This window comes from Colletes latitarsis, chromosome 11, assembly GCF_051014445.1.
Source record: "Colletes latitarsis isolate SP2378_abdomen chromosome 11, iyColLati1, whole genome shotgun sequence".
In the NCBI taxonomy this organism is placed as follows: Eukaryota; Metazoa; Arthropoda; class Insecta; order Hymenoptera; family Colletidae; genus Colletes; species Colletes latitarsis.
This window is the reverse complement of record NC_135144.1, coordinates 16206882-16234580: the sequence shown is the minus strand read 5'-3', so window position 1 is coordinate 16234580 and position 27699 is coordinate 16206882. Positions and strand designations below refer to the sequence as shown.

Here is a 27699-nt window from a genome sequence, read left to right as displayed (position 1 = left end):
AAAACAATTACATAGTCAATTTATGTCATGAACAAACAAGTATACGCATATACATATGTGTACACGCGTCTTATTCCATGCAATAGTTCGTTTATGTTCTTCAAAAATCAATAACTGTGAAATTATACATCTTCATATAGACAAGTAACAAACTAACGTTCATAGTTGCACAGTACGTGTCAATTATGTACGACATTAATCAGGACGCAGTCTAGAATGCCAGAGAAATTTTATCACAAGTCGTCCACGAAAACGAAACTTTGTTTTCAGGAGTCTTGTCTAGATTTATTTTTTTTAACATCCAATCTTGGGAGTTAATTTTTTTAGCTTCTTAGTGAAAAGTCACATCGCTCATTTTACTATATGACGTTTTCTTTTCGGTGCTTTTACCAATAAATTTTCACAGAATAGACGAGGCGGTTAATACGTTAAGATGAACGCAGCAATTTACACTTTCGATAACGCAGCAGTCGGTTATTAATTCAAGAAGCATCGATTCGCGAATTGAAACGAGATCGTGCTGTATAAGAAAACGTTCCCCTTGTTTCATTGGCATTTCTAAGACGAAAAGGAACCGACGGAAGTGGATGTAACGCCTGCGCGAAACCCGGATATCTCGTACTGCTCACGGGCTGGCGACTATGAATGAAAGCTCGAACCTCGAAGCTTTCAGTATCGCGCGGGACAGCGACAGCGTCGTTGCTACCACACTTTGCCACATTCCGGGATAGTTATATCTCGCTGTACCATCGGTACTGCAATTCAGTCTTTAATTAAAAAAAAAAAAAAACAAACTTCCGTCCATTGACGTTACTTTACAATATCAAACAAAAGCTATTTTAAAGACTGTGATGTCCAGGACCTTTTCCCTACAATCTCCACGAAAACAATTAACGTTTTCCAAACTTCACGCATATTCTTTCTCGTTCACGGTGACTTACGATCGTATCATCCCCCCTCCCGTAAAAATGTTACGAGACGTATAAAGAAAATTCTTTAAGTTAATTTTAACTTTATAATAATATTTCAATAATGCATATTGGTGGAGCAGTGTCGAACAGTTAAACCGTAAAAGTAAAAAATGTAGAAAGAGCTTAGTAATCGCAAATATACACAAGTATTCGAATCCGTCGATTCGTAATTACGTAGGCGTATATCTGTACCAGCCACGTCGGAAATGGTTGAATTATAAATCGCGTTTCGCGGCCAAAATTGCTGTCGCGCTCGAATCAAGAGATTTAATCGATTAAAAATGAAAAGCATACACGGAGTCGATTGTACGACTGCGGTCTCGGACAATTCAATCCCGATGAAACGCGACCTAATTACATAAACGGTGTGTCGCGGTAAGAGAAGAAACATTTGTTCTTTCGCGTTAAAGCGTCGAAAAATGTTAACCAACAAACACTCGACGAGAAAGAAAACTTTAACGTTTCGCTCTTTGTAACCGTTCTACGTTTTAAACTACGATATGTTCGTAATTGTTCTTTGGGTGTGCTGCGACGAACGACGATTTGTGTGCACGATGTTGTAAGAAACGAAGCTTACTGTGAGAACCTTGCCGAAACGTAGAAGACGTTGTTAGAAGATGCCCCATCCGGCAGTAGACTTCTTTAGCCAAGAATCGTCCAGGTAAGACGACAAAACATTTTCCTCGGTGTAGGCGTATAGTGTGTGGGACAAACGCTCTAGTGAAATTTTTAGAAAGAGGAGGTGTACTCGAGCGCAGAACGTAACAAGTTTTGTATTTTCGAGTTGGACTTTTAAAGGGATGTACTCGTGTGAAAGAGTAAAAAAAATTTCTTTTATCGCCTTTTAACCCTATGAGAATTCCTGGGTCTGATAACATACATTTTCAGATTGTCTATAGTTTAAATTTACTATAACTATCTTGACAGTTCGTAAATTTTCGAAAAATAAAGAAACGTATTTTAATTTATTACTCAAGGAGTGAGCCGCCTTTTAACCCTATAAGGATTTCTGGCTCTGATAACATACATTATTAGATTGTCTATAGTTTTCATTTACTATAACTATCTTAATAGTAAATTTTCGACTAAAAAAAACGGATTGTAATGTGTCATTCAAGTAAATAACATAGTATTAGCATAAAAATGAATTTTTAATAAATTTCATTGTTTCTGCCATGTTCTTAAGAAAAACTTCTATTTTCTTTGCACAGAATTATTTTTAGTATACAGTAATTTAAATGTGCAGAATATATTTTGCAGTGATATTCCCGTTTCATAAATATTACAAATTCGCAGAACGCAGTCGTGATGAAATTTAAATGCGAGAGAAGTCTCGAACGAATCCAGAAGTCAAACTTTACGGAAGTCATCGTAAGGTTAGATTCCATATAGCCCTAGAAATATTGCGCAGAAAGATTTATGCGAAAATTTAGAAAGTAAGGAAGACGTAGCTACTTTATGGAAGCGCGTACTCGGAGTAAAACGACAATCGAGCAGGTATACTTCTGTTCAAAAGTCTCAGAAGAGTTATTACGTTTCATATGCGCCTGAGAAATATTAGAAACATGAAATGTGAAGGAAATATCCAATTTATTATTCGAGAGGATGATTACACATTACGCAGAGTACGTTACACGTTCCAATATTTTAGAAAGCCTTCAAGAAAATAAAACTATATTTATATCTTTCTCTTACCGATCAACTACTCTTACAACTTCTCGGAACCTCTAACCAAATGCATAGTGATCCAAATTTTTCTAAAAAAAGTATATATTTATATATGTATCTGTAAAAACTAAGAAAAAAACATTTCTTTCTTGTAATAATCGTATTTTGTAGGATTTTAAAGCTTTCAGAAAAAGCTTTAAAATTACCTGGATTTGATTCCAAGTTTGCTTCAAAGATTGAAGTTATTCTTTTGTTTTATCAAATGAGTAAATTCTGCTTTTTTACGATTGTATAGAATGCAATTTTATTCCGTAAAGAAGCATATGATAAACATATAAAAATAATAATAATAGCACGTATTGCATACCGATGCATGTCATAAAAAGAAGTGCTATAAAAGACTTATCATTCATCGATGAAGCTGAATTTCTAGTTTCGATACAAATATTTGAATGGTTTTCCTTTTCGAAATTTCACCAATTAAGATTAATGCAACATCCATTTCCATCTTCGTAATAGAATAAAATAATAGATGGTCTCGCTATTTCTTCATCTATGTCAATACTCTCTATAACAAGAATTGATGATACAATAACGTTCTCGTTCATAATTTTGTATTCTGAATTGTCCATTGTTTATTTTTAATCACGGCCCAATATCGTTATAATTGCAATTTTATTCTTGATCGAACAATAAAACTTGAATCTCCTTTTAATTTCAATAAGTTATAACAATTTCAGTTACTCGATTTTTCATACTTTCAATCTTTTCTGTTAAAATGTTATGCTTTGTACCTCGATCCAGATTGTTACAATTGCAGTTTTTAACTTGGTTATGTTGTGATATTATTTGTTATGAATGCGGATAATTTGAACAATAATACTCCACATGTTTTCAATCAGATTTCGGTCCGGGTTACATGCTAGCCATTTTGACGCGTCAAGGTGCGCTATTATTATTATTACTTGAATGGTATGAACAGCAGCTTTATCTTGGCAGAATGCTCAATTTACAGCTCTATTCTCATTAATAAACGGTAACAAATAATTATTGAATATTTCATTAACTCCGTGCATTCATTCTCGTCGTCGGACTACCGCCATCATAGTTTCATATTAATAAACATAAGAATGCTATTACGGGATCTTTCTTAAATCCTATATTAACTTTTAATAGTTTACTAATAATTTATACAATTGTCCTGCATAATTACTAAAATCTAGTTTGTATAATGTGAGAGAAAGAAAAAAATAATGTACTTTATTTCGTCTATGGAGAAAAAAGAATTATGCAAAGGAAAAAATAATTTAACAAACTTGACGAAGGAAATTATAAATCGATCACACATTGGACGAGATATTCTATAAAATTTCAGTAGTTTTGTCGTAACAGTTATCAGAAATAACAATGTAATGTTTAATTTATATACTACTACTGTACTGTGGGTCAGATTTCACTCTTCTACTTTACACAACTCACATCGCGCATATTTTTCAGACACTTTCCGCTGTTCCCAGAAGACTTGTTCTAGAAACTGTATTTGTGTTAGGTCAACATCTGACGTTGCAAACTTGCTACGGTTGTATGCAACTTTTACGGAGAGATTCATAAATTCAGCTCTGATATCAATTTCTGGCTAGAAATTCGACTAAATCTTTTGAGAAATCGTTCTTGCTAAACCTAAATGTCACGTACATGAATTTCGACATTCGTATCGTACAAATAACGCGAAAGGCAGCTGTAAATTTTTCAATAATTTTATTTACGAAAGATACACATTTCCAAAACAATAAAGTACCAACTATGTAAATACTAGAGTTACAATAAATGATCACTTTAGTAAGAACTTTTTTAGACTAAATTCGTAAGTAGATTTAATTCTTCCAAAGTTTTATCAAAATTGGTTTGTATCAGTTGGAATTCCCTCGCAGATATTAAATAAAATAAATGAATTAATATATTACATTCAATGTTTATGAAAGATCAGTTCTGAAAGAAATCGAGAGTTCTAGTAGGTCAAACGTGTTTGTGTGCTTTTACTAGGCTTGCAGCTGAGCAAAAACAACTCGACTCCACATTCTACTCGCTCATAGTACCACATTAGCTTCAATACGAAACTGATTATTTGTTCTCCCTAAGATAGCAGTGGGTTAAAATTGCGAAAAAAGGAAGTTTCCGGACAAAAAAGTTAAGCTCAATCTAGCTAAATGTCATATCCATTAAGTCTACGACAGCTGCGTGAACTTTTGTGGCACGAATGGTCGCACGGGACGCTCGTTCGTTCCAAAATGGTTTTTAAATATCCGACTCTACGCACAGAATGGATCTTATGTATAATTATTTAAATAGACATACCTTATTAATCTGACGAATTCCAGTTTTTAATTTTTTTATGTTATCATCTGCACTGCACTGCTATATTATACAAAAATTGTTACCATATGTTCTTGTGAATTTTTCAGTAAAACATACATTTTATTTCTTTTCTTTTCACTTCATTCGTATGTGATTCAAAGGCAAGTAAATTTTTATCTCCGTGCAAGCTACTTCAAGCATCTGTTTACTTGGTAAACAAGATGCAAGAAACACTCTGTGCTTTATTATATTTTACACATATATTCCGGACAAAAACAAACAAAAATTCTTTCTTCTTGAAACAAGTGAACATCCTCTTAAGCCTTCCAGTAGAAAACGACACGTTTGGCGACTTGCACATAACAAGGTTATCGTTTAACGAATCCGTTCGAGTATGCCTGAACTATGTTGCTGTATTTGTTCCACACACTATACTATAAATTCCACTATGGGCAACTTAATTCGATAAATGTATATACCAGACTCGGAGCAACCGTCCGTGACGGGAATGAACATTCGAAAACGGTGGGCTTAATTGAATTTTAAATAAAATTTACGGTTTGCTTTGCGCGGCAACGTGAAGAGCATAATTACGATGCGAAAACGAATGCCGCTTGACTATTGCGGTAATTAATCAGTCCAGGATTCGTTAAATTTCTTATTTCGCTTCTTCGAGTGTTATTCGTGATAAAAGATCGAATCAATTAATTAGTTACGATCAAAATCCATTGTCACCGACCAAGATAAAATCTTAATCCCCCCCAGATTCGAAATTGAGAACTTTAATTTTATCGAGAATATCCAGGGAGAAATCATCAGGTTATTTGAGGAACGATCGAAACTTAAAGTACGCGAGGTATTTAGGTGTGAGCACATGTTCTGACGTAAGGGATTAACCTAACTGACACGAGTATCGATAAATCGAGTACTTTTCTGGGGTTTTTACGAGGCTTAACCAACGATAAACTTTCATACGTGACAGATATATCGAAGATCGATTATAGAACGGGATTTAAATTTTTCATGTAAATATGTTAATTTAAAACTGATATCTGAATCTAAATCTGAAGCCTCCGAGATATTGAATACGTGCTTTCCATGAAATCTTAATAACGATAGTAGTCTCTCAGCGACTACGAACGTTGTTCTACGTGCGTTTGTTAAAGACACCGTGAATAATGCGTGATAAATAATAGGTGTCGATCCGTTTAGACAAGTTGGACACCAGTGAACGTTTACCGCGCTCGAAGGCACATATGTACACCCTTGTACGCGTGCAACCATGTCAAATTATTCAACGATTCGCTACGATAATTGCGATCGAGCGTGCCACTTAACGCAGTTAACAACCAATCTCAACTCGAAACCTTTATAAAACTAGAACAGTAAAGAATCGATCAATTAAACTGATTAATTTGACAAATGAATTGAACAAGAAAAAAGATCGGAAGATTCTTTGTCGAAGGTGACAGTCTAAAAAAGAAACGAATTTTTCGGGTTTTACGTCGTTGCAACCTACGGGTCATTAGCGACGATTAGGACCCATTTCCTTCTTTTCTGTCCGGTTAAATCCTTATTCCAAGTTAAAATTGATGTATAATATTTCCGTTTTACAGAATGATCGACGACCGCGAGGCAATCGTTTACGAGACCTATGACAACAAAAGCTTCGTCGACAACGAAACTTTTCTGTACAATATATCCTCGAACGAGGAGTACATATTCGACAGGACCGGTGTAAAGGTGATCTTTATTACGCTCTACACCATCGTCTTCGTCTCATGTTTTTTCGGTAAGTTCACCAATTTAATTCAATTGTACTCATCCTTTGACTTTAATTTGACAACTTACCTGCTGGAATAGTTTTTCAACAATGTTGAGTGAATTACCATTCGGGACTGTAAAGACAATATCGAATCTTATAACGTGAAGAGCAAACCACAGAAACGCGGAATCTGTCATGGTTTATTCGCGACTAGCTATATTACCAAAGCTGTATTTTGTCGTTCACTGATACACGTTTTTATTTTGAAATATCGGAGAATATTTTTACTGTAGAAAAATATAAATAATTGATACGGTGGGCGGACGTAACTTTTACAACATTGCTACTAATTTAGTTGTAACGCTTTGTATATTAGCTTCAAATTTCATAGAAACAGTCGCAATTACGTGTTATTTGTACGTACAGACGCGAGAAGAAAGTGAACGCAATAAAAGCCGACTTAACGTTTCGAGTCGATTGCACCACAGTAACATATATTTTCTCACTGATGAACGAACGAGTCGATATTTAGACAATACAGTTCGATTGTTTCACCTGGATCTCGTTTGGATGTTCTCTTATTTTTTTTTTTTTTTATAACGTAGAATAAAGCGTTAAAAAATCGAAAAGTTCGTCGATTCGCTTTAAAATAAATAGTGTAGGCGGACAAAGATCCGTTGAACGTAAACTCGAGGAATTGGTCGGTAAAAATGTATTTAATCGAGATCCTACTTCAAATTAGGTCGTACCCCGAGAACTTAATACAAAACGGAATTTAATGCTTCTTTCCAAGCACGTACTGATTTTAATTAAAATTTTCCCTTGCGCGAGGAAATTAAACAAATGAAAATTTAACGGACACAGTTATTTGTTTTGAAATCTTACAACAGAAGAAAGAGCAATGAATGCAGACGACACACCACTTTATGACACTTTCGTAGATGTTATTTGTTTACTCCAGTTACTGTGCATAACAGCGTCGTCGATCGTAACTTCAATACGCTCATGACCGAATCGTTTTTAAGTAGTTGTCCCTTCGCGTAGGCAGCCCACGTAGCTGAGCATTCCTTACAACGTGTACAAAATTGAAAGTGTCGTTACAAACCACTTTTATTTTAACAAATTACAAAATTGAAATCGAAAAAACGTAAAGTACGCTATTAAATTTGAATAAAAATGAAAACTTTGTTTTTAGAATCTCATACCGATATTTCACTAAACTCTTTAACGTTATTTTGTAATTAAAATTGTAAACGTTTCCCGGAAGAAGAAAATTAAATTTTCTTTTCTCGTTTATATTGGAACAAAGTCTATCAAAGCAGAAATAAGTCTTTACCTTACACAATAAATTTCGTAAAACATTTTATGAAAGTATGAAATTTATTACACGGCATTTTAACAATTGATCCGACTACATAAGCTTACGTGCCAGCTGCTCTTTTGTCATTCGAATGCATAGCAATTGATTCGATTGCACGAGGCGTGTTACAATCAGCCACTTGTGTTTGAAATTAAAGAACGTAACGTTAAATCGTAACGTATGAAATTGCTGTTTCCATAGCTCAACGTGAAAACATTCTATTTTCGAAAAATAATATTTTAACCGACTAAAATAACGAACGACGAAGAAACAAAGTCAATGGAAAGAAACTCATCACGTTTAGCGGACGAGGTCGAAAAGAAGTGTGAGCTTTAAGGGGTCAAACAATGTTACAAATTACACCAATAAATCCGTTCGAATAGCTGGATCTGAACTCTAAGGAGAAAGTATAGGAGCTCTTCGATTAGAAAGTGAGAAGAAGAAATATATCGTCGGTAGATGTATTACAAGAGGTACTTGGGACCAAATTGGGAGCAGTCGCGCCAACACAAGGACCTAGTTAGTAATTTGGTCAATGCCTAAGCGCATTACAGGTCGTAATTTATGCTAAAGAAGATTCAGTTAGTTGCTAAAGGAGATACCTAGAATGTGGTGCGAATATAGTGAAGTAACCTAGTCTAAAAATGTATGGTTTTTTCGGTTGTCATTTACAAACGCGCTAAAATACGATTAAACATTTCTATCTTATTTTTAATTTTATTTTTAGCTTCTTTTACGGTAATTGATTTTTCACGGCAACAAGAATTATTTACTATTAATTTTTTATTTGCTTCGGTATGGAGTTCATCAAATTTTTGAAGCTGTCTCGCCTAACACCATTTTACCTCGTTTAAATAGCTCCCTCCAGATCTTGGACGAAGGAATATTGACTTTCATCGTCGTAAATTCCTCGCGCCATTAGTCTCCACACATTTTTGATCGTGTTGCTATCGTACGATACCGTCTGGCTACTTTAATGTAAAGATATTCGTGTTTTCAGCCACAATTTTGTTGACTGCTGCATTCGATTGTCAGATTATCCGTGCATGTGCATCAAATATGCAGCTTTAAAACGATGGAAATAAGGTTGGATGTGATTTTCCAGAACTGCTTCGTAATCGACCTTCCTCAATCGATGAGATATTACAGTAAGACCGACTTTATCGAAACCATTGAATGCAGTCCAAATCATTAGACAGTCGTCGACGAAGTTTCCCTTCGAAAATAAACGTGCACGATCGAAATTAAATACGATATAAGAAGTGGAAAGAGGAATTTATAAATGAAAGTCTACATGTACGATAAAAAGAATTAAACTTTCCTTTGTTAAAATATGTTTTTTGAAAAAAACCATGTTCTCTAAATTCTTTTGGATTGGAATACTGTTCTTTCTTATTGATTGGACAGTAAAATGTTACCTTTGACTTCGGAGATGGCTCTCTAAGGATTTGAACTGTTTTCAGTGGCTTTGGTAAAGTCGATCTAACTGTAATATCCCATCGATCGAATAAGGTTGATTGCAAAGCCATTTTGGAAAACCATTTACAACCTAATTTCCATCGTTTCAAAGCTGCGAATCTAGCGTTCGAGCGCAAATAATGCGACAATTAAAACAAGCAAGTCAACAAAATCGTGGGTGGAAGAAGCGGATATCCCAGCATTAGAGCAACCAGAGTGATATCGCCTGACATTAACTGGATCGAAAATGTGTGGGGACTAATGACGCGAAGAATTTACGATAATGAACGCCAGTATTCGTCCACCCAATAGCTGGAACAGGCTATTCCAAGCCCGGGAAACGATGTTGGACATGACACCAAAAAGAAGTCGATCAATTCGATGCACAAATAAACGAAAATGTTCAGAAACTCCTTAAAGATGCTTAGTAATCTTTTTCTTTATACTTTGTTACTTTTTTTACAAATATTATTTAGTTACATAATTCTCGTTTATAGAAACAATCGTAAAGAGGTTTGACAATTAAAATTATATTTCAAATTAAGTCTAATTCTTATATGTATATTCCTTATTATGATCGTACGTCGTGAAATCATTACGAAGTTGTGGATTGTTGTTTGAAAGTTGTGAAAGTTAACTTCCATCCTACCTCTTAATTAACCTTCGTCACTCAGAGAATTGTATGACTTGTCTTTTACACTAGCCTGCAATTCGTAGAATTATTTTCTGGTTGGAAGTGATAAGGGTAAAATTTCGAAAGTTAAATTTATAAAGACCGGAAAGCTAGCTCATCAAGTCCACGTTCTAAGAATTTTTAATTGGAAAGCGACATGCAAACATAAATGTAATTTTAATAGTAAGCGTAATATAAATGAAATTTTTTGAGCGAAGAAAAGTAAACGACTCGATAAACGAATAAAATTGGAGAGAAGAATACAGTTATGAATACTACATAACACGATGGATAGCTTTATTAATCCTGGTCAATCTTCAATTTGTCAAATATCAACAATTTCATATGCACGACCTATTAAAAGAATGCGAATCATTGATCCGCAGTTATTTGACGATACAAGAGCACCGACGAATTACAGGCAGTACGGCCATTTTACCAATGCGTTCGATTTATAGAAATTCATCGGTAAAGTAAAAAAGCAGCTTGCGTTGTGTGATCTTAAAATAATTTCATGGAACAATTTCATGAAAATTCATTGCTATCATCATTCGATTTCCCTCGTGTAATAATTGGGAATAATGAAAAACTGATTTTGCATTACGGGTGAACGACTCTGTTCATACATATTCTTTTAACATTATTTTTAATTTCCCAATGTTCTTTATCAAGTCCAACAAAAGCTCTACTATAATATAATTATCTTCCTGCTCCCCTTTTCCTTTCAAGTTTTGCTATTATTCCAGACTAATTTAATTTACCATGAGTAATAACTGCAAACTACACAAGAGCATCGCAATAATCATACCAGCAAGAAATGAGTTTGATATAAAATGTAATCTGAAACATAGCGAGTTAATAACTTGTTAATTAAAATGTTCGCACGAGTAACTTTCTTATCTTGCAATTGTATTGATTGGCAGTTAATAACTAACTTTTGATTTTAAAAGTAACTTTGTTTGTCGACTACAAAAAATTCCAAATTCTGGATTGCATACACTGCTGGCGTAGAATGGCCAATTTTCTCGAATGTCACGATTTATTTACATTTTTTTCTACAATTACAGTTCTTTAAATTGAGTTCTTCAAGTTTAACTGAAATTAAATTAAGATTACTTTCAGTGTTCAAAGTTAACGTTTACGATTATTAAAATCGATCGTCGACGCTCAATGAATATACTTGGTCAGTAACAAGATTTTCAAGTGTTTCGTTATAGTAAATTACCACTCATCTAGGCGCGTAAATGTATTTACGACAATTCACGTGAACAAATGGGCACGACTACGTCGCATTCATACTACTTTACGACTACAGAAGCGGCAATTTCGTGAATCTCCTATGGAATTCGTTAAAAGAATCATTCTTGCTTGTGGAGTTGTAGTCTGCCAAACCCCGAGTTAGATATATGAGTTAGGAACACTCACGAGGGAAAACCACGAACCGTAGTCCGAGTTTTTTATGTATTTTTTTTTTTTTTTGTTTTTTTTTTAATCGAAGGACAATGGACACAGAGCAACCTCAAAAAGTAGAAAGAGCTCTATCGTTTTCGAGAAATAAATTCCGAAGGAAACGTTAAAATGGCAAATGAAACGAAGTCCAAATTTATAAAAGGTAAAAGGTAGTCTTATTAAAAACAATCTCTGTTATCCACGTTTCGACACGAAGTTTACCCGCGTTTCTGTGAAGAGCTTTTTCAATTTTTTTAATCGTGTCCGCGTACCAAGAACTGGTACAGAATAAACAAGTCTCTGAATTTGACTTTCAACAAATTGACTTCCTCAGTTAATTGAACATCAAAAGATTAATAATCTAAACGCGATCAATACGTCGCATAACGTGTCTTTCCGTCGACGAAACTTTGCAAAAATAAATGAGAAACTCGGACCACGGTTCGCAGTTTCCTCTCGTCGCAGCCACATGGAAATTCCGCATAGTCCTCAAAGCTTGTTTAGTAAGACGTAAGCACACAAGGCGTCTGGACTCGCGTAACATCTGGTCGAAGCAAACCAAACGTGTGTTCAATTAGTTCTCCTGGTTTTAGAAGCGTAAAATTGGAATTTCGAAAGAAAGAAAAGAGCTCCGCTATTTTTACGTTTATCGAAAGGACCTGAAACTACGAGGAAAATGAAGAAAGATCGATATATTCAAAATACCACGTTCGACTAGTCGCTTTTAAGGCCGCGGATTTCCTGCTTCTGATCGACGCCAAGGATAAACATTCGATGTTTTGAATATCGGGCGGACGTTTCGCGACGATGGAAAAACGAGAGACGAGTGGTGAGTACCGACGCCGCGGGAAATTACTTTGGACATTAAATTTCGTTTTCTCGGAGGGAACGGCGTAAAAATTGAATAAAAATTCAATTAGACCTCGGGCAAAAAAAAGCCACCGCGACCCATAACAATACTCGAGTTCGGAGCAATACCGACGCTGGAAGTTGAGGAACGCGGCAGCCGGGGAGACAGATTGGGAAGAGGAATACTTTAAATGCGATTCTATTAACGATACCTCGAACTCGTGGAAAGTTTCGAGACCACGGGGACTCGTCTTGTTCCATTCCTTTCAAAAATGTTCTACTCTCGGTGAATTTTTTTTTAAAGGGAAAGTAGAAGTACGAACGAAAAGCCGGTACACGTTGACGCACAACGAGAGGGGGAAAAATTGTGTCTTCGCTATGTGGACCGTTACACCTCGAGAAATGGCCCAGAAACCATCAATCGAAGTTGAATAATTCAGCACGTAGATGCATATATTCAGTGACGCGCATGGCGGACAAAATTGAAATAATACGTGGGTTTCTTTTTCCCATAGAATAACATCGGCTACTTTGAAAATAATCGATCGGTATTTCCGTATAAGCGATTCTCCTTTTCCACAGCGCGAAAATAAAGTTTGTTCACAAAGATGTAGGAGTAAAAATTTCGGTGAAATTAAAAAATTTCAAATCATTCTGAAAAAATTATTTTCGATTGTACGGGTCAACTGTAAGCATTTTTGGTCAACAGACATACCCCCGAAATCCTACTCAGTTTCGAGAAAAAAATTCGGGTAGGTGTTGAAATTTTTCGGCGAAAAACAAATTTTTCAAATCGTTCTAAAAAAATTATTTTCGGTTGTGGGGGTCAATTACAATCATTTTTTATCATTACACATACCCCCGAATTCCTACGCATTTTCGAGAAAAAAATTCCTTAACGAAAATATAATTTCTGGCCAGAAATGTCTGCCCGAATTTTCATGCGAATCTTTAAAACGCCATAACTTCTGAACGAATTGGACGATTTTAATGTTTAAAAAAGCAAACTACGCGTATTTTGGTAGAGACTATGTACAAATTGCAAAAATATTCGAAAAGTTGGTCCTTGACCCCGCAAAATGAAAAAAACCCTATAAAAATGGTCTAATTTTCAAACAGCCATAACTCCTACAATTGTGAATATATTTCAATGAAACTTTTTTCTGAAGTAGAGCTCATGGGTACCTACAGAAAAGTATTAGACAACTTTTCTGTAGGGCGTCAAATAAAATTACTAAAAATCAAAAACGAATTTTTAAGGAAAATCGACAAGGGTAGGTGCCTAAATTTTTCGACGAAAAAAAAAATTTTTAATTAATTCTGAAAAAATTATTTTCGGTTGCGGGGGGCAATTACAATCATTTTTGGTGAATAGACATACCCCCGAAATCTTACACAGTTTCGAGACAAAAATTCGAGAAGAAATTAAATTTTTCGAGGGAAAAAAAAATTTTTCAAATCGTTCTAAAAAAATTATTTTCGATTGTAGGGGTCAATTGTAAGCATTTTTGGTCAACAGACATACCCCCGAAATCCTACTCAGTTTCGAGAAAAAAATTCCTTACCGAAAATCTAATTTCAGGCCAGAAATGTCTGCCCGAATTTTCATGCGAATCTTTAAAACGTCATAACTTCTGAACGGATTGGACGATTTTAATTTTCAAAAAAGCAAACGACGCGTATTTTAGTGTAGAATATGTAGAAATTTTAAAAATACTCGAAAAGTTCTTCCTTGACCCCGAAAAATGTGAAAAACCCCATAAAAATGGTCAAATTTTCAAACAGCCGTAACTCCTACGATAGCGAATATATTTCAATGAAACTTTTTTCTAAAGTAGAGCTCATAGATACCTACTAAAAAGTATTAGACAATTTTTCTGTAGGGCATCAAACAAAAATACTAAAAATTAAAAATGAATTTTTAAGAAAAATCGTCTGGGGGTAGGTGCCTAAATTTTTCGGCAAAAAACAATTTTTTCAAATCGTTCTGAAAAAATTATTTTCGATTGCGGGGGTCAATTACAATCATTTTTGGTGAATAGACATACCCCCGAAATCTTACGCACTTTTGAGAAAAAAATTCTTTGCTATCAAAAGAAAAATCTGGGGTTACTCGTGATCGAATACTCGGTAGAAACATGCGAATTTCCCATGTTTACTAAATTAAGGGGATAGTATACAAGCATGATACGTGATACACGTGTAACGGAAAGCGAAACGTAGTACCGACGTTCAACGGAAGGAGTCGAGGGTGAATGATGGTTGCAGAACCAACCAGAATTATTCAAAACCACGGACGCAGTAATAAGAGAACGGAACATAAAGTCCCGTTGATGGGTTAATGGGGTTGTGGGCAATAGCTTGCAATAAAAGGGGTGTTAATCCACTATATTAAGACCCTGGTAACCAACTCCGTAAAAAGTTTGTACGTTCACGCGTGCGTACGACATTTATGGTGCATATGTTTGTAACCTCCCTGATATTTGTCCAAGAAAATATTTTTTTTTTGTAAACACCCCTTTTCGTATACGTTTCAATAGAGTCGAAGGTAGTCGATTCACAACGGCGATCTTTTTTTAAAAGTTCCACCCTTGTCACGCAAATTCATTTCACTACCTTTCGCTCACTTTTTTCCCCTCCTCCCTGCGCCGAGTGTCGTGACATATAGCTTCCCAGCTGTGCTCTCCGACTTCGTAATCTCGTTTCACCGTAGAAGTGTTTACTTGAAATGTCGGAACGTTTGCGTTCCCCGAACGAAAGTCGCTTTAAAATGAAATTAGTATAACCAGCTTCTACGCGAATCGATGCGGCGCGTTACTTTGAAAAAACAAACGAAGACGCGAGAAGTTTTAAATTGTCCCCCAAAATGCGAAAAAAATGAAAAACGTAGCGGCGGATGTTGGTTTTCTGCAAAATATCCTAACTCTCGCGGAGGATCCTCCTCGATTAAACCCTGGCGTTTCTACGTAACTGTGATTCTTTGCAACTTGGTCGATTCTTGAACATCGCTTCGAATAGAATGTCGTAAATTTACTCAACGACCTGTGCATAGTGTACCATGCGACGACATGAGTTCATTATCTCTGGTATGCTTTCAACTATATACTGTAAAGGTCGCATCTGTTAAATTGAAGAAGATAATGTAAAGGCTGGAATACAAGTTTTAATATGATTTTGTAAGAACTTTTGAATATTACATTACAATATGAAATGCTCCCATTCAAAAAGTAATTCGTAAAAAAAATAATGCATCGAGTATTCACTGCACTTAATTTCTATTTTAGAAATTTAATAGAATTGCTTTTTCAACGTACCAAGCAGCCGTTCTATTTTATAATTCTAAGCAATGGGATATTCTCGTTAAAATGATTGAATCAGAATATAAATTAGATCCGTTTCCGCTACGAACATTCGTAGCGTAACGTGGTCGACTTCATAGCGATGAGCCATGATTAACAGTCATTAATTTAATGTAATAGGGTTGCGTTCGAATATGAGGTAATTACACTAGATGGAAATGGAACTGAGGTTGTTTGTATTGTTTAGACGACTGCTATTCACCGTCAAAATAACGTAAATCGTTCAAGTGTGACTAAGTTTTCATATTTTCTCGTGAACGATAGATTGGTTTCAATGGAAAATATACACGCGCCCGTCGACCAAATGTCGTAGAAGATTTTTCCACATTTACCTGATCTTACGACGCAATGTCGCAAGGTTGATATAAATCTTTAATTTTTATTCCATTTCAAGTATTTCTTATATAATGACCTTTAAATCGTACTAATTTATATAATATTAAACGACAGAGTGTCTAAATATCCACTTATAAAACATGACATATTGGACACTTTCCTTTCGTTTTGATATTTTTTATTGGGAAAGAAAAATCTGAATATTTTTAACTTTGCGCTTGCATACGTAATAATCGACAGTTATCAAATACATTTATAAGACGTGTGAATATTGATTGCATTTCGTGTGTACTAGTTTAATTTTCATTTGGAAATAGAGAACATCCTTCGTCCAACTCGATAGTGCTTACCAGAAATAAATGTGACCGAGCACACCCTATTTGGCGATAAATCACTTTTTTGCAGATGTTAGGGATTTTATCGAAATTGAAATACGATATAGCCCAACGTAAAATTACGGAAGGTTCAGTTAAGTCATCGTTTTGTTGGATTCGAATTTATTACAGTACAAATTTATTACAGTAAATAGAATTTAAACGCATAACAACTGTTTTAAAAAAACTTTATCGATTCCCACCGTCTGTCCACCTATTCTCCTCTCCGATCATGTTTAAATTCCAACAAAATATTTCGTATCGACCTGAGTATTACTACAATTGGCCTGGTTTTCGAGGAGGCAGAATGGAAATACAAAGAACAAACAGTTGAAAATTGTAGACTTTATCGAACAGAAAGAATTCCACTTCTCTCGGGATTTCGAGTTCGATTACGCTAATTGCGAATCCTATTGCGTCCAACGTGAGTTTGTTTCAATTATGTCCGGCAGATTTCGTGCAACGAAATAAACGTTTTGAATAATCAGACGTTAATATGCTGTTTAACAGTTTCGTTTTTATCGAGCGACCATTAGCTCTGCGACATACTCCGTGCTTGTGCATTCCAAATCTAATAGTTGTTTTGCATTGGGAAACGCATCGAATTTATTTTGATTTTTCCATTTTTGTACCCAGTCCTTTCATCGTAACCGCACAACCCGCATTACCTCTAGATCGAATTATTTTATCGAAAACACAAAGCAAGTTGATACGAACTGTTCGTTCAGCTGCGTATCAAATATGGAAAATGCGGGTTTATTTTAACTTAAATGACCATCAGTTTCTCTCAATTCACTGCCGATATGGAATTTCATCTACCTATCGGTTAGAATTTTAAGCTTAAAATCTTATGTTAAGATGAAAATAGATATGCAAAGCAGAATTTAGTATTCTAAATGTTTCGAAGTACGTATGAAAGTTTTTACATTCCTAAATGAAATGCAATAATACTTTAAAATGTTCAACAAATTATTCTGTTTTCGAAACACTGTTATTGGTATGAACAGAACATAAGAAAAGAAAATTAGGTTAATTTTTGTAATTATTGGATCTACAATCTCTATTCGATATTGCATTGCATATTGATATTTATTATGACCTGAAAGGATGTTATTAATTCAGATCGGTATCTATCTGTATTAGAATGCGTATCTCAATTTTCTATAGATGTGTTTCCATTAAAACATCATATAATCTCGTTCATAATACCATCGATCAATCAATATGAAATAAAAAATTAATTCAATTTTGCATCGTTTTCTGTTACGTCGCACTCGACTAATTTCTCGACAAAAATATGAATGGAAATCGAATCGATCGAATACTTTGTTTCTGGTTCTCATTCAATTAACGGCAAAATTATTCAGTGACGCAGAGTGAAACTACTGGTATAAGAGCACAGCGAATTGAGCAATCGACTAAATTAACAGCCAAATCGTCCCATTAAAATAATTAGATGTTTCGCACGTCATGCGTGAAATATCTGAAGAACTTAATTAAGAGAACCTTGAAATTATTGAATAAAAAATTTGTATAATTGTATAAAAAATATACATTTACGGAAAGTTAACAAGTGTCACTGGCAATATCGTAAATAATCGACCATGCGTAACGAGGCAAATCTAACTTTTGTATTAGCACAGAAGACTTGTCACATTAATTATTATGCATGCAACGTCTAGTCGTAATAAAATCAAAACTGAAGTCACAGCACGACTCCAAAACAAATTTACATTTTAATCGTGATAAATCTAAATTACGACGTTATTTGGTACATTTGCAAAATTGTTGAATTATCATTTTCCACGAAAGAAAATTTACTGCAAAAAATTCACTCGAAGAGGCAGTATTATAATGTTAATGTTTCCATTTTATTTAAATGCACAATTTACATCGTTTCTTGCTTAATAAATCCTCGCATGTAACTTCGCGAATGCATTTACGGCAACTGGAACAGCGTTTGGCAAGGTATAATTCGTATACATAATTTATTAATGAGGAGTAAATATTTTTCTGTAACGATTAATACGAATTACGTCTGGTCGATAAACTGAAATAATGGCTACGAATCGTGTAAAATAACGGTGATCCGTGGAAACCTGTATATCACCCGAAAGCAGAGATTTTTTACCATTTTTTGAAGCCAGACTCGTTAATCTTCCCGTGCACACGACCCTCGTGTGAGGAGCCAAATTTCTTTCTAACAGATTCCCATTTATTTTTGTAGGTATTGTCTTGTGCTGCCAAATATCGATTAGAATATAAAGTGCATTCCTTAATAATTCATTGAATGCAGTCGCCAACCTTTTTTGCACGTGATTGTCGTATCTAGAGTACATTTGGTTACCAGTTGGTAATAGTTCATTTCAGAAACAACGAAAACGGAGTATTATTTATTTTATAAATACCCCATACAATAAGCTAAGTTTCATGCTTCGAATTATACGTAAAGTGAAAACAGTATAAATCCTAAAATGTATACAATTTTTAATGCTATATCTCCAATATCTTTATGTCACAGCTCTCGATTTAAAGTAGTTGTCGCAAGCTTTCGTCGTGTCGTGACAAACGTGACGTTTCATCTTTGTTTCGAAGACTGCGTTTGAAAGAATATTCGATGGAAATGCATTTGTTGTTGGACGAAAGCAGAAACGTAACGAAACATTCATCGTACGAAGTGACATAACTATATCGCGTGGGTATGCACGTGGTATACATACGGTTTCTGCGACAACTATGAGATACCTTTTGAGTTCCTTCGACGCGTCCATCGTGCAACTTGGGATCTTTTGGAAGATGTCCAATAGCGAATTCGAATGCTCGTCTACCTTTATCTCTCAAGAATTCCTTTAATCCAAGATCTCATCGATTGCATCATTTCTTTCGAAATACTTCGGCACGTTCTTTGAACTTTTGCTTCGCGACGTTTCTCCACATTTTCCATAAGTTAAATCCCGACTTTGGAACTCGTTTCTTTTTTTTTTTATTTTTGTGTATTACAAACTCGTCTCGCAGGCTCGTTTAATTGTAACCAATTATTTTAATAGACGACAAAGTCTGCCAACAACGTCGGAAAATCATTTATTAAAAACATTAAAAATGGCTGGCGTGCAGTATCAGTACACAAGGACAGTAAATATACCCTGTATCAATATGTAATATAAACGTTACGTATCTCGTCTTGCTTTGTATTGTTTACGTTTCATATTTTCGAAACAACTTCTTAATAAAGCATTTTTTCATTATACATTTTAGTTTTAGTTTTACCTGTAGAACAAACTGGTGAAGTTTCTATGGAAAAATCTGGGATATACGTACATACATACATGTATATGGGGATGCATATCCATATTTCTTAAATCCATTCCACCGTCCTTCACGGTTTAACGAGACCAAAAATTCAAGGAGGATTATACGACTCGTAAATCAAGTCGACTGCCTTCTACGATAATTAGGATGCTAAATGTGCACTGAGGCTCTTTTAAGTCCATGTAAACATGGCGGTATACAGTGTCGCTCATGCGTTGTAATAAGTGTCCCGCTAGAAATAGCAGACCGCATTAGTATCGTTTCTATTTTAATAAAAAGAAGCAGCGTCGTACACAAAAGTATTGTGACATCGAGGGGACGCGGTGTAGTTTTTTTAAAACGCAACATCCAGGATTTTATTAATTCGTTGAAGGAATCTATGGACAATTTAGCGGTTACAAATGCTTCTAATAATTGCTGTGACAACGGTTCTGGAAATAGGAGCAGTATTCGAAGCATTGTTCGTTACAATCGATGTATTAATTGGATAATCGAATAATAAGCGAACGAGAAACTTTTTCATACGTTTCTGTAATTATTGCAACACGTGTACTAATAATACGCTCTTGTATATTTTCGACCGTCGTCGATGGCCTCTGATAAACTTCATTTTTTAGTGCTCCGCGAAGGAAATAATTGAATGACGTTAGAATCAAACGATTGGGAAATATTCTATTTAACAGTTGCCTGGATTCCCAAGCATAATACGGTGTTGAGCAAAAATTATGTAGAATAACGTATGTATGAATCCATAAATACTTTAAAGTGAATATATCTTTATTAAATTATCAAGTTGTAGACTGTAATTTACGTGCAAATCTTATTTTGCGCATTCTTTAAATGGAGAATATGTTGTCTATAACAACGTACGGTATTAGAAATATTTATCTTTTTGTTTGAATATTCAATATGTTATCACTTAGTTTACGACCACGTATTAGTATTGGGGAAATATTATTGCTTTATCGTTGATTAGGTATTCAACAGACTGTTGCTGTTTAACGTAACAAAGCTGTACTACTGTATCAACTTCGTCAAATTTACGGTTGAATTCAGTATCGTATAATTCCGTAGTTAAACTTTAGAGAGGCAGGTACTACAAAATAGACAACGTTATTGAATTAACGCTATGTAATTCAAGCATCATGGTTGGCTTGGCTGCAGTTAGTCTTTCTACAGGTGTAATTACAGCAATGGTTACATTGAATCAATCAAACTGTATCAAGATTGTTAAGAAAACATTAACAAAACAAATACGTTATAATATTTTTTGACACTCTAGTACTATTTCATTTAATATTTTCATTATTAGAAAAAATAAGAGAAATGTTTGTTTAATGGTCTACGCAAAGTATAATTCTCTCTAATATTTATTTAAAGACTTTTAAAAATGTTAATAAACGACGAATATATGTAAGAAAAACCAAAGAGCACGCTCAAAATCGAATTAGATCTTTTATAGAACTCAAATATGTTTCATTGAAATTAGTTCAATCAGTGTATATGAGCACATTAAACAAATTTATTTATTTAATGGCCAAACGTGATCAGTAACTCTTGAAACGTGTTTTTCTCAACGAAGGGACAAAAAGTTCGAATAGATCAGAAAAAAGGAATTGTAAAGTTTGATTACGAAGTAGACGCCTAACTGCAGAGAAGTTAAAACGCAAGTTGGTAGAACCTTTGTGTGTATAATGTTTCGTTGAGAATAAGCTCGTTCGAATAGGGTCTAAATGCCAGAAGGCCTAGGAAAAATCACTTTTAAGAAAGAAAATGAAGAAACTTCGCTTACGGTTGGATTGAGAATATGCTGACTGGACCGAATGAACGAGGGGACAAGTAATAATCTTTTCAGACAATCCCAAATTTAATCTCAGAGAGAGAGAGAGATGTTCGAAGATTCCCATTCTTGTTATATAAAATTTGAATATTTCATATTTATAATTTCATATAAAATTAAACTTTTCTTTATACTTCTCTGTGAAAGCTTAATTCCAATTCGATTACAAATAATTAAATTAATATAAAATGTCTTATTAAAATTATATAACTTGATACGTAGATTGATACAAATTGGGTATTGGCCAATTTACTCATTATATAACTCCGAGACGTATGGGCATTATGTGGTTTTGTGGGTAATGCAGTAAATGTTTCCTGTAGTGCATACAGGTCATTTCATGCCAAATCGATCACTTTCTGCACTTTAGGTCAAGGATTTTTACGAAACCGACGTACCTTGTAGTTCATACGAAATTAGAGGAGATTGAAGTCATGACTTTGCAGGACAGTGCAAAGTCCATCCATTCAACTTATTATATTTGTTTAGGTGCAAGTTTTATTTCGTACGCTTGTTATGGTATTTCTACATTTACAATGCTTCGTAACAATGATCCTAGCATTCTCGTGTGCTTCATTTTGGTTTACAATGTATTTTAACAACAGAGGACGTGCATCCTTAACCTATTCATTCGATCGCTCTCAAACTCCCGATTCGAGCGTGTACAGTTAGCATTCTCGATCCCCCCCCCCCCCACTCCTCCTATTAAAAGTACGAAACACGAGCGTTACGCGAAGTTTCGGTCGAAACTCGCAAAGTTTCGAAGGAACTTCGATGCCATACGTTGCGAAGAGCAGAAAGTATCCGAGTAATAACCATCGTTATTTATCCCTCGGTTGTTTCAGGGAATCTGTTGGTGATCTTCGTGGTGAGTTTCTCCCGTCGTCTGCGCAGTATCACGAACTTCTTTCTGGCGAATCTGGCGGTAGCCGACTTCTGCGTCGGCATATTCTGCGTGTACCAAACGCTTACGAATTATTTAACGAACAGCTGGCAGCTAGGTGATTTCCTTTGCAAAGTTTACATGTTCGTTCACGCGCTCTCGTACGCGGCCAGCGTGCTGATATTGGTGGTGGTTTGCGTGGAACGTTACTTGGCCATTGTTCATCCAATCAAGTGCAGATCGGTGCTGACGAGAAGTCGTCTGAGGCTCGTCGTCGGTCTCGTTTGGTTGATCGCCGCCATTTACGCCTCGCCGAGGTTTCTCTACGTCGAAACGATGAAAAACCGCCTAATCACGGGCGACGTAGACATTATTTGTCTAGCCAATATCAAGAAGCACAACAAAAACGTTCTCGACCTGGTGAATCTCATTTTTCTTTACATCGTTCCCCTCGTGCTGATGTCCTGTCTGTACTCGAGGATCGCCATCGGTTTATGGAGAAGCGGCACCACCCTCGGCGGACCAGGCCTGACAGCCGGGACCAGCAGAAACGTTCTTCGATCCAGACGGGGCGTCATAAGGTATGTACGTACATGTGTCATTACGCTATTTCCATAAGTCTTTTATTATAAACTGTATTTAATCTGAAAATAGCTTTTTCTACCATAAAAAGAAAACGTTGGTCGAAAACGTTACCGAGGAAAAACAGTGTAGGAGCAACGCGAATCTACCGTCACGAAACAATCTCCAAACTAATTATTCTCGTTCAATAGATCTCGGGGAAAATTGTTAGTATGAATTTCCAACATGATAAAAACTTTAATAAACTCTTTCTATCAGAAATAAATTGTACGACAACGTACTACTTATTCTATAGATTAGAAAGCGTTCTCTGCTGGAAAAAAATAAAAACAAACGCTGTCTACATTTCATGTTCTGGAAATATTACTTTCGGTTGCGGGGGTCAATTACAATCATTTTTTATGAATACACGTACCCTCGAAATCCTATGGACTTTCGAGAAAAAAATTCTTTACCAAAAATATAATGTGTGACCAGAGATTTGTGATTATATTCCTCGTTTTCATCACTTCGTATGTAGATATAGTCCAATTATCCGACATACAAAATTTTAATGGGAGATTTTAGAGACCAAAATAAGACGAAAATCAAGAATACGAATTTGTTGATTGAAGCTTCGTTAAAAAGTTGTTAACGTTTAAAGTTCCATCTGTAGAATAGTGGTTCTCACTCAGACAGATTATCATTCTACAGGAACTTTAAACGTTAATAACTTTTTAACAAAGCCTCGATCACCAAATTTGTATTCTTCATTTTTGTCTTATTTTGGTCTCTGGAATCACCCATTAAAATTTTTCCCAGAGGTGGCCAAACACCCTGTATAGAGGAGAACAAAATGTTTGCAGAATGTTGATCGCCGTGGTGACAATGTTCGCCGTCTGCAATTTACCGCAACAAGCACGAATCGTCTGGCGTCGTTGGGGCTCGAATTACGATCGGACGTCGGACTTCAGCACTCTCCTGACTTTATCGACGTTCCTAATCTCATACACGAATTCCTGCCTGAATCCCTTGCTCTACGCTTTCCTGTCCCGTAACTTTCAGAAGGGAATGAGAGAACTTTTAGCCTGCAAGAGTTCTAGAGGGCACACCGTCAGCCTGGCAATGGGCTGCACCGGAGGAGACACAGCCACGCGACACGAGCACTGCGCGAACACGAATCATCCCCAGAGCTCGTTGGTCCGCTCGAGCTCGATACAAGATAGCCCACGACCAACGAGAACCATCACCAGACCAGACCAGACCACTCGCGTGAACGTTACTTGATCTGATCCGGTCTGCGTGGCGACGAAAGGTCCTCGTACCATCGAACGTACCGCAGAATTCGTTTAGAAACTGAAAGTTTTACGTGTCCGGGGCGTTCAATGAACCGTAGAACGACGCGCGACGAATAAAACGAAATTGTTCCTGTATAGAATTTCCAGCGTACTCTCGACGCTGACATCGAAACTGTTACTACCGAGCAACGATTTGGCTGTGTCTGTATAAGCGGGCGCAGCGAAAATAAATATACGTTAAGTATACTTCCGTATCGTTCAGGTTTTTTCTGTTTCCTGAAATGCACGACGAAAGTCGAATAGACACAGGGCAGAATGAAAATGGTAAGGATGGCGTCGATTGAGTACCTTTCCTCGATAATAGCGTTAAGAAGATTGATTCTAATTCTGAGTCGAAACTCTTTGGCTTTGGAGCGGTCAGAGGGTTGTAACACGTTAGGTTAAATAGCTCAGGTACGGTTAGCGTCGCTACGCGAAGCAACACTTGTGTAATCTATACTAATGTACAGGGTGTCCCGCGAATCGTGGACAATCGATTCTACGCATAACGATAAATCAAAAAGGAAAAAGTCTTCCCAGAGATTTTGAAACGGTAAAAATCTTTTTATCAAGGACGTAAACAAAGTATGTGCCATTATAGGCCAATTGGCAATCGTCGATTTCTATTCGTCCCGAGGATAACAAAATTTTTAAAAAACTATGGAACGGAACTTGACCATTCACATGAAAAATGATATTAAAATTTTAATAATTCTTGAACAAACTTTATTGATGGATGTTCTTGCAGTTTGCAGTCGGACAATATTAATTGCAAAGTAAACAGCGTATTACTAACGAAGCAGGTGGAGATTATTCAAATGCCCAGGAAATTATATCGCAATTTAATAGGTATAATGAGAGACCGGTACGACCAGCAGCAAAGTTCGAAATCGATAGCAGTTTGGCGATTAAAAGTACGAAACAATAAAGTATGGCTGTGTTAAGAATTATTTAACATTTCTTAACGAGAATTAGATAACATTTTTTTAACAGATCTCGATCCAAAAGCGTAGATTTCGGTTGTAATGGTTATGACATATAATTCCCTAACATGCACACGATAAATTTCGAACTAGCCTTATGAAAATATAGGAAATTATTTAATACTAAATGAATCGAGGTTTACGACACATCTTCGTTATTAACGCATTGCGGATGTTCATGCAAATACATATTTAACTAAAAAACGAATAGGAAAGTTATTTTTTAATTTCATATTTTGCACAATACATACATTTTACATGTTTCAGTTAAATAACTTATGCACAAAGATGTTGCATATTTCATCGATATGTCGCATATTTAACTCCAGTAAAATGTAGAAATCGCGAGCAGTTTGAACGGTGAGAATATGGAAGGACATTCATATTCAACGTATAAATGAATATTAACGGATAAATGTCAACAAACGCATCAAATTTAGAAAAATGACTCACTGTTTATCGAAATACGAATATTACATTCAATTCGTATTAAGAAAGTCCATTTTTAAATTAAAAAAATTCATTAAAAATTTAATTAGAAAATCAAATTTATATTAAATTTTAATATACATATATAGTGTAATAAATGCGAATTATGTAAATGAAAGGAAGCATGTTATTCGTACATTTTAAGCCGTTTCATCTCGTTCTGTATTCATATTTCTCAAGCTTCTTTATTCAAAGCTTTGAAACTCCTGATGGACTTAATGGATACGAACCAAACTTTCACACAATATTCAGAACAGATTATAATATAAGATAATATCTTAAAGCTTGAGTAAACTTGACTGTTTTGATTTTACAGTACTTTAGAATTCAAAAGTAGATCGAATAAAATATTTATCACCGTTTGATAAATTGTGACAATAGTTTGGATAACGTAAATGTATATTCCACATATCACTTGAATATTTAGCATATTTTCATACTTTTTTACGTTCGTAAATATTCTTTGCGTGTCTCAAGTGCATGAACATTCGGAACCTAATCATCGAGAATGTCGAACTCAAGCTCGAACGTGTTGATTGACAAATGATTTTCGATTTTTCTTTCGGCCCATCGTTGAAATCTAACTCTCTCGACGACTTTTAAAAAGCACTTAACAGTTTGAATATAATCGAATGAAATAGTAAATACCGTTCGGTTTAAACGAACACCTGCGATACAACGCGTTTCACGAACATATTTACTCGACAATAGAATTTCTTCTTGCATCCACGCCAAACAAAAATGAGTCAAGACTTACTTTAATTGAAATCGCAAGACGTCAGATGGATCGCACAGCTTAATTGATAAGGTCGCAGATGGAACAAGTACACTTGCATCGCAATCGAGCGAAACTCGTGCCATTAACCGAGTTCGTTAAACGGTTATTCGTATTTCAATTAGTATTTCGCCTTATTGAACTTTGAAGCGTCTACCACCAAATCGATCGCTTCTGCACGCGATGTCGGGGCTTCGTTTCGTCGAACGTTTAAAACGAAATCAAATTAAAATATTATTTAAATTTTTTTAAATAATTTTTTTTAAAAACGCGTTTAGCCTGTGTCTAAGAAGCACGCTCGTCATCGAGCGCAAGAAATGATTAATTTGGTGTCGAATGACCTTTCGTGTTTCGTGGCATTTTCACTTTCACTAAAAGAGGCGCGTTCCTTTCGCGTAATAGTTTGCAAGCAATTAATATTTACATCTGAGCGAAATCCGTCGTTTACCAACATCGAAAACGTGATTCGCTTTTGGTGTTTAACCAACGAACGCCCACGTAAACACGCGTTTCCCACGTACACGGTTGAAAATTGCTCCGGGAGCAACAAGCGTCTGGAATAGTCTTATTGTTGTATTCGAAAGTCGCAAATTTCCTGCGTAAGAATTTTCTCGTTCCTGCCGGCATGTCGAGACGACGCGAATCGCAATTTCTGGCGAAGTAATATCTGTGACTGTCTACGACACCCGCTACAGTGACAATTCGTTGAATTCCCATGGCACGAGACGTTATCAGAGTTTACCGCGTTTAAAGGCTATTTTCACGGTGATTGCGTGTTTTGTGCGAACCGTGGCCGGATTCAGGGCACGAATAATCGATGACGCGCCAAAAAATTTACCTAAGGTACGCGCGTGCAACCGAAAATTAACAGAGGCGAACGCGTCGGAATAATTCCCCAAGTTTTG

The 27699-nt window shown here is 35.6% G+C and overlaps 1 protein-coding gene across 2 annotated transcripts; it reads left to right on the top strand.

Annotated features, from left to right (window-relative positions):
• The first annotated feature begins 1569 nt into the window (after window positions 1–1569).
• On the top strand, window positions 1570–25424 carry LOC143347512 (trissin receptor-like). Of its 2 annotated transcripts, none has more exons than XM_076776710.1 (4): window positions 1570–1632; window positions 6611–6786; window positions 22612–23230; window positions 24077–25424. In XM_076776710.1, the coding sequence occupies exons 1-4, from the start codon at window positions 1589–1591 to the stop codon at window positions 24495–24497; spliced, it is 1260 nt and encodes a 419-aa protein (XP_076632825.1). In that variant the 5' UTR covers window positions 1570–1588; the 3' UTR covers window positions 24498–25424. The 2 variants fall into 2 exon arrangements, with proteins under 2 accessions (XP_076632825.1, XP_076632826.1); XM_076776711.1 differs by having other exon boundaries at window positions 22612–23234; window positions 24077–24395.
• The last annotated feature ends 2275 nt before the right edge of the window (window positions 25425–27699 follow it).

What these genes read in the sequence shown, in the direction of transcription:
- LOC143347512 (XM_076776710.1), top strand. Translation starts at nt 1,589, where the DNA reads ATGCCCCATCCGGCAGTAGACTTCTTTAGCCAAGAATCGTCCAG. An exon ending in CTTCGTCTCATGTTTTTTCG is followed by an intron (nt 6,787 to 22,611) that starts GTAAGTTCACCA and finishes CGGTTGTTTCAG; the next exon opens with GGAATCTGTTGGTGATCTTC. An exon ending in TCCAGACGGGGCGTCATAAG is followed by an intron (nt 23,231 to 24,076) that starts GTATGTACGTAC and finishes AAATGTTTGCAG; the next exon opens with AATGTTGATCGCCGTGGTGA.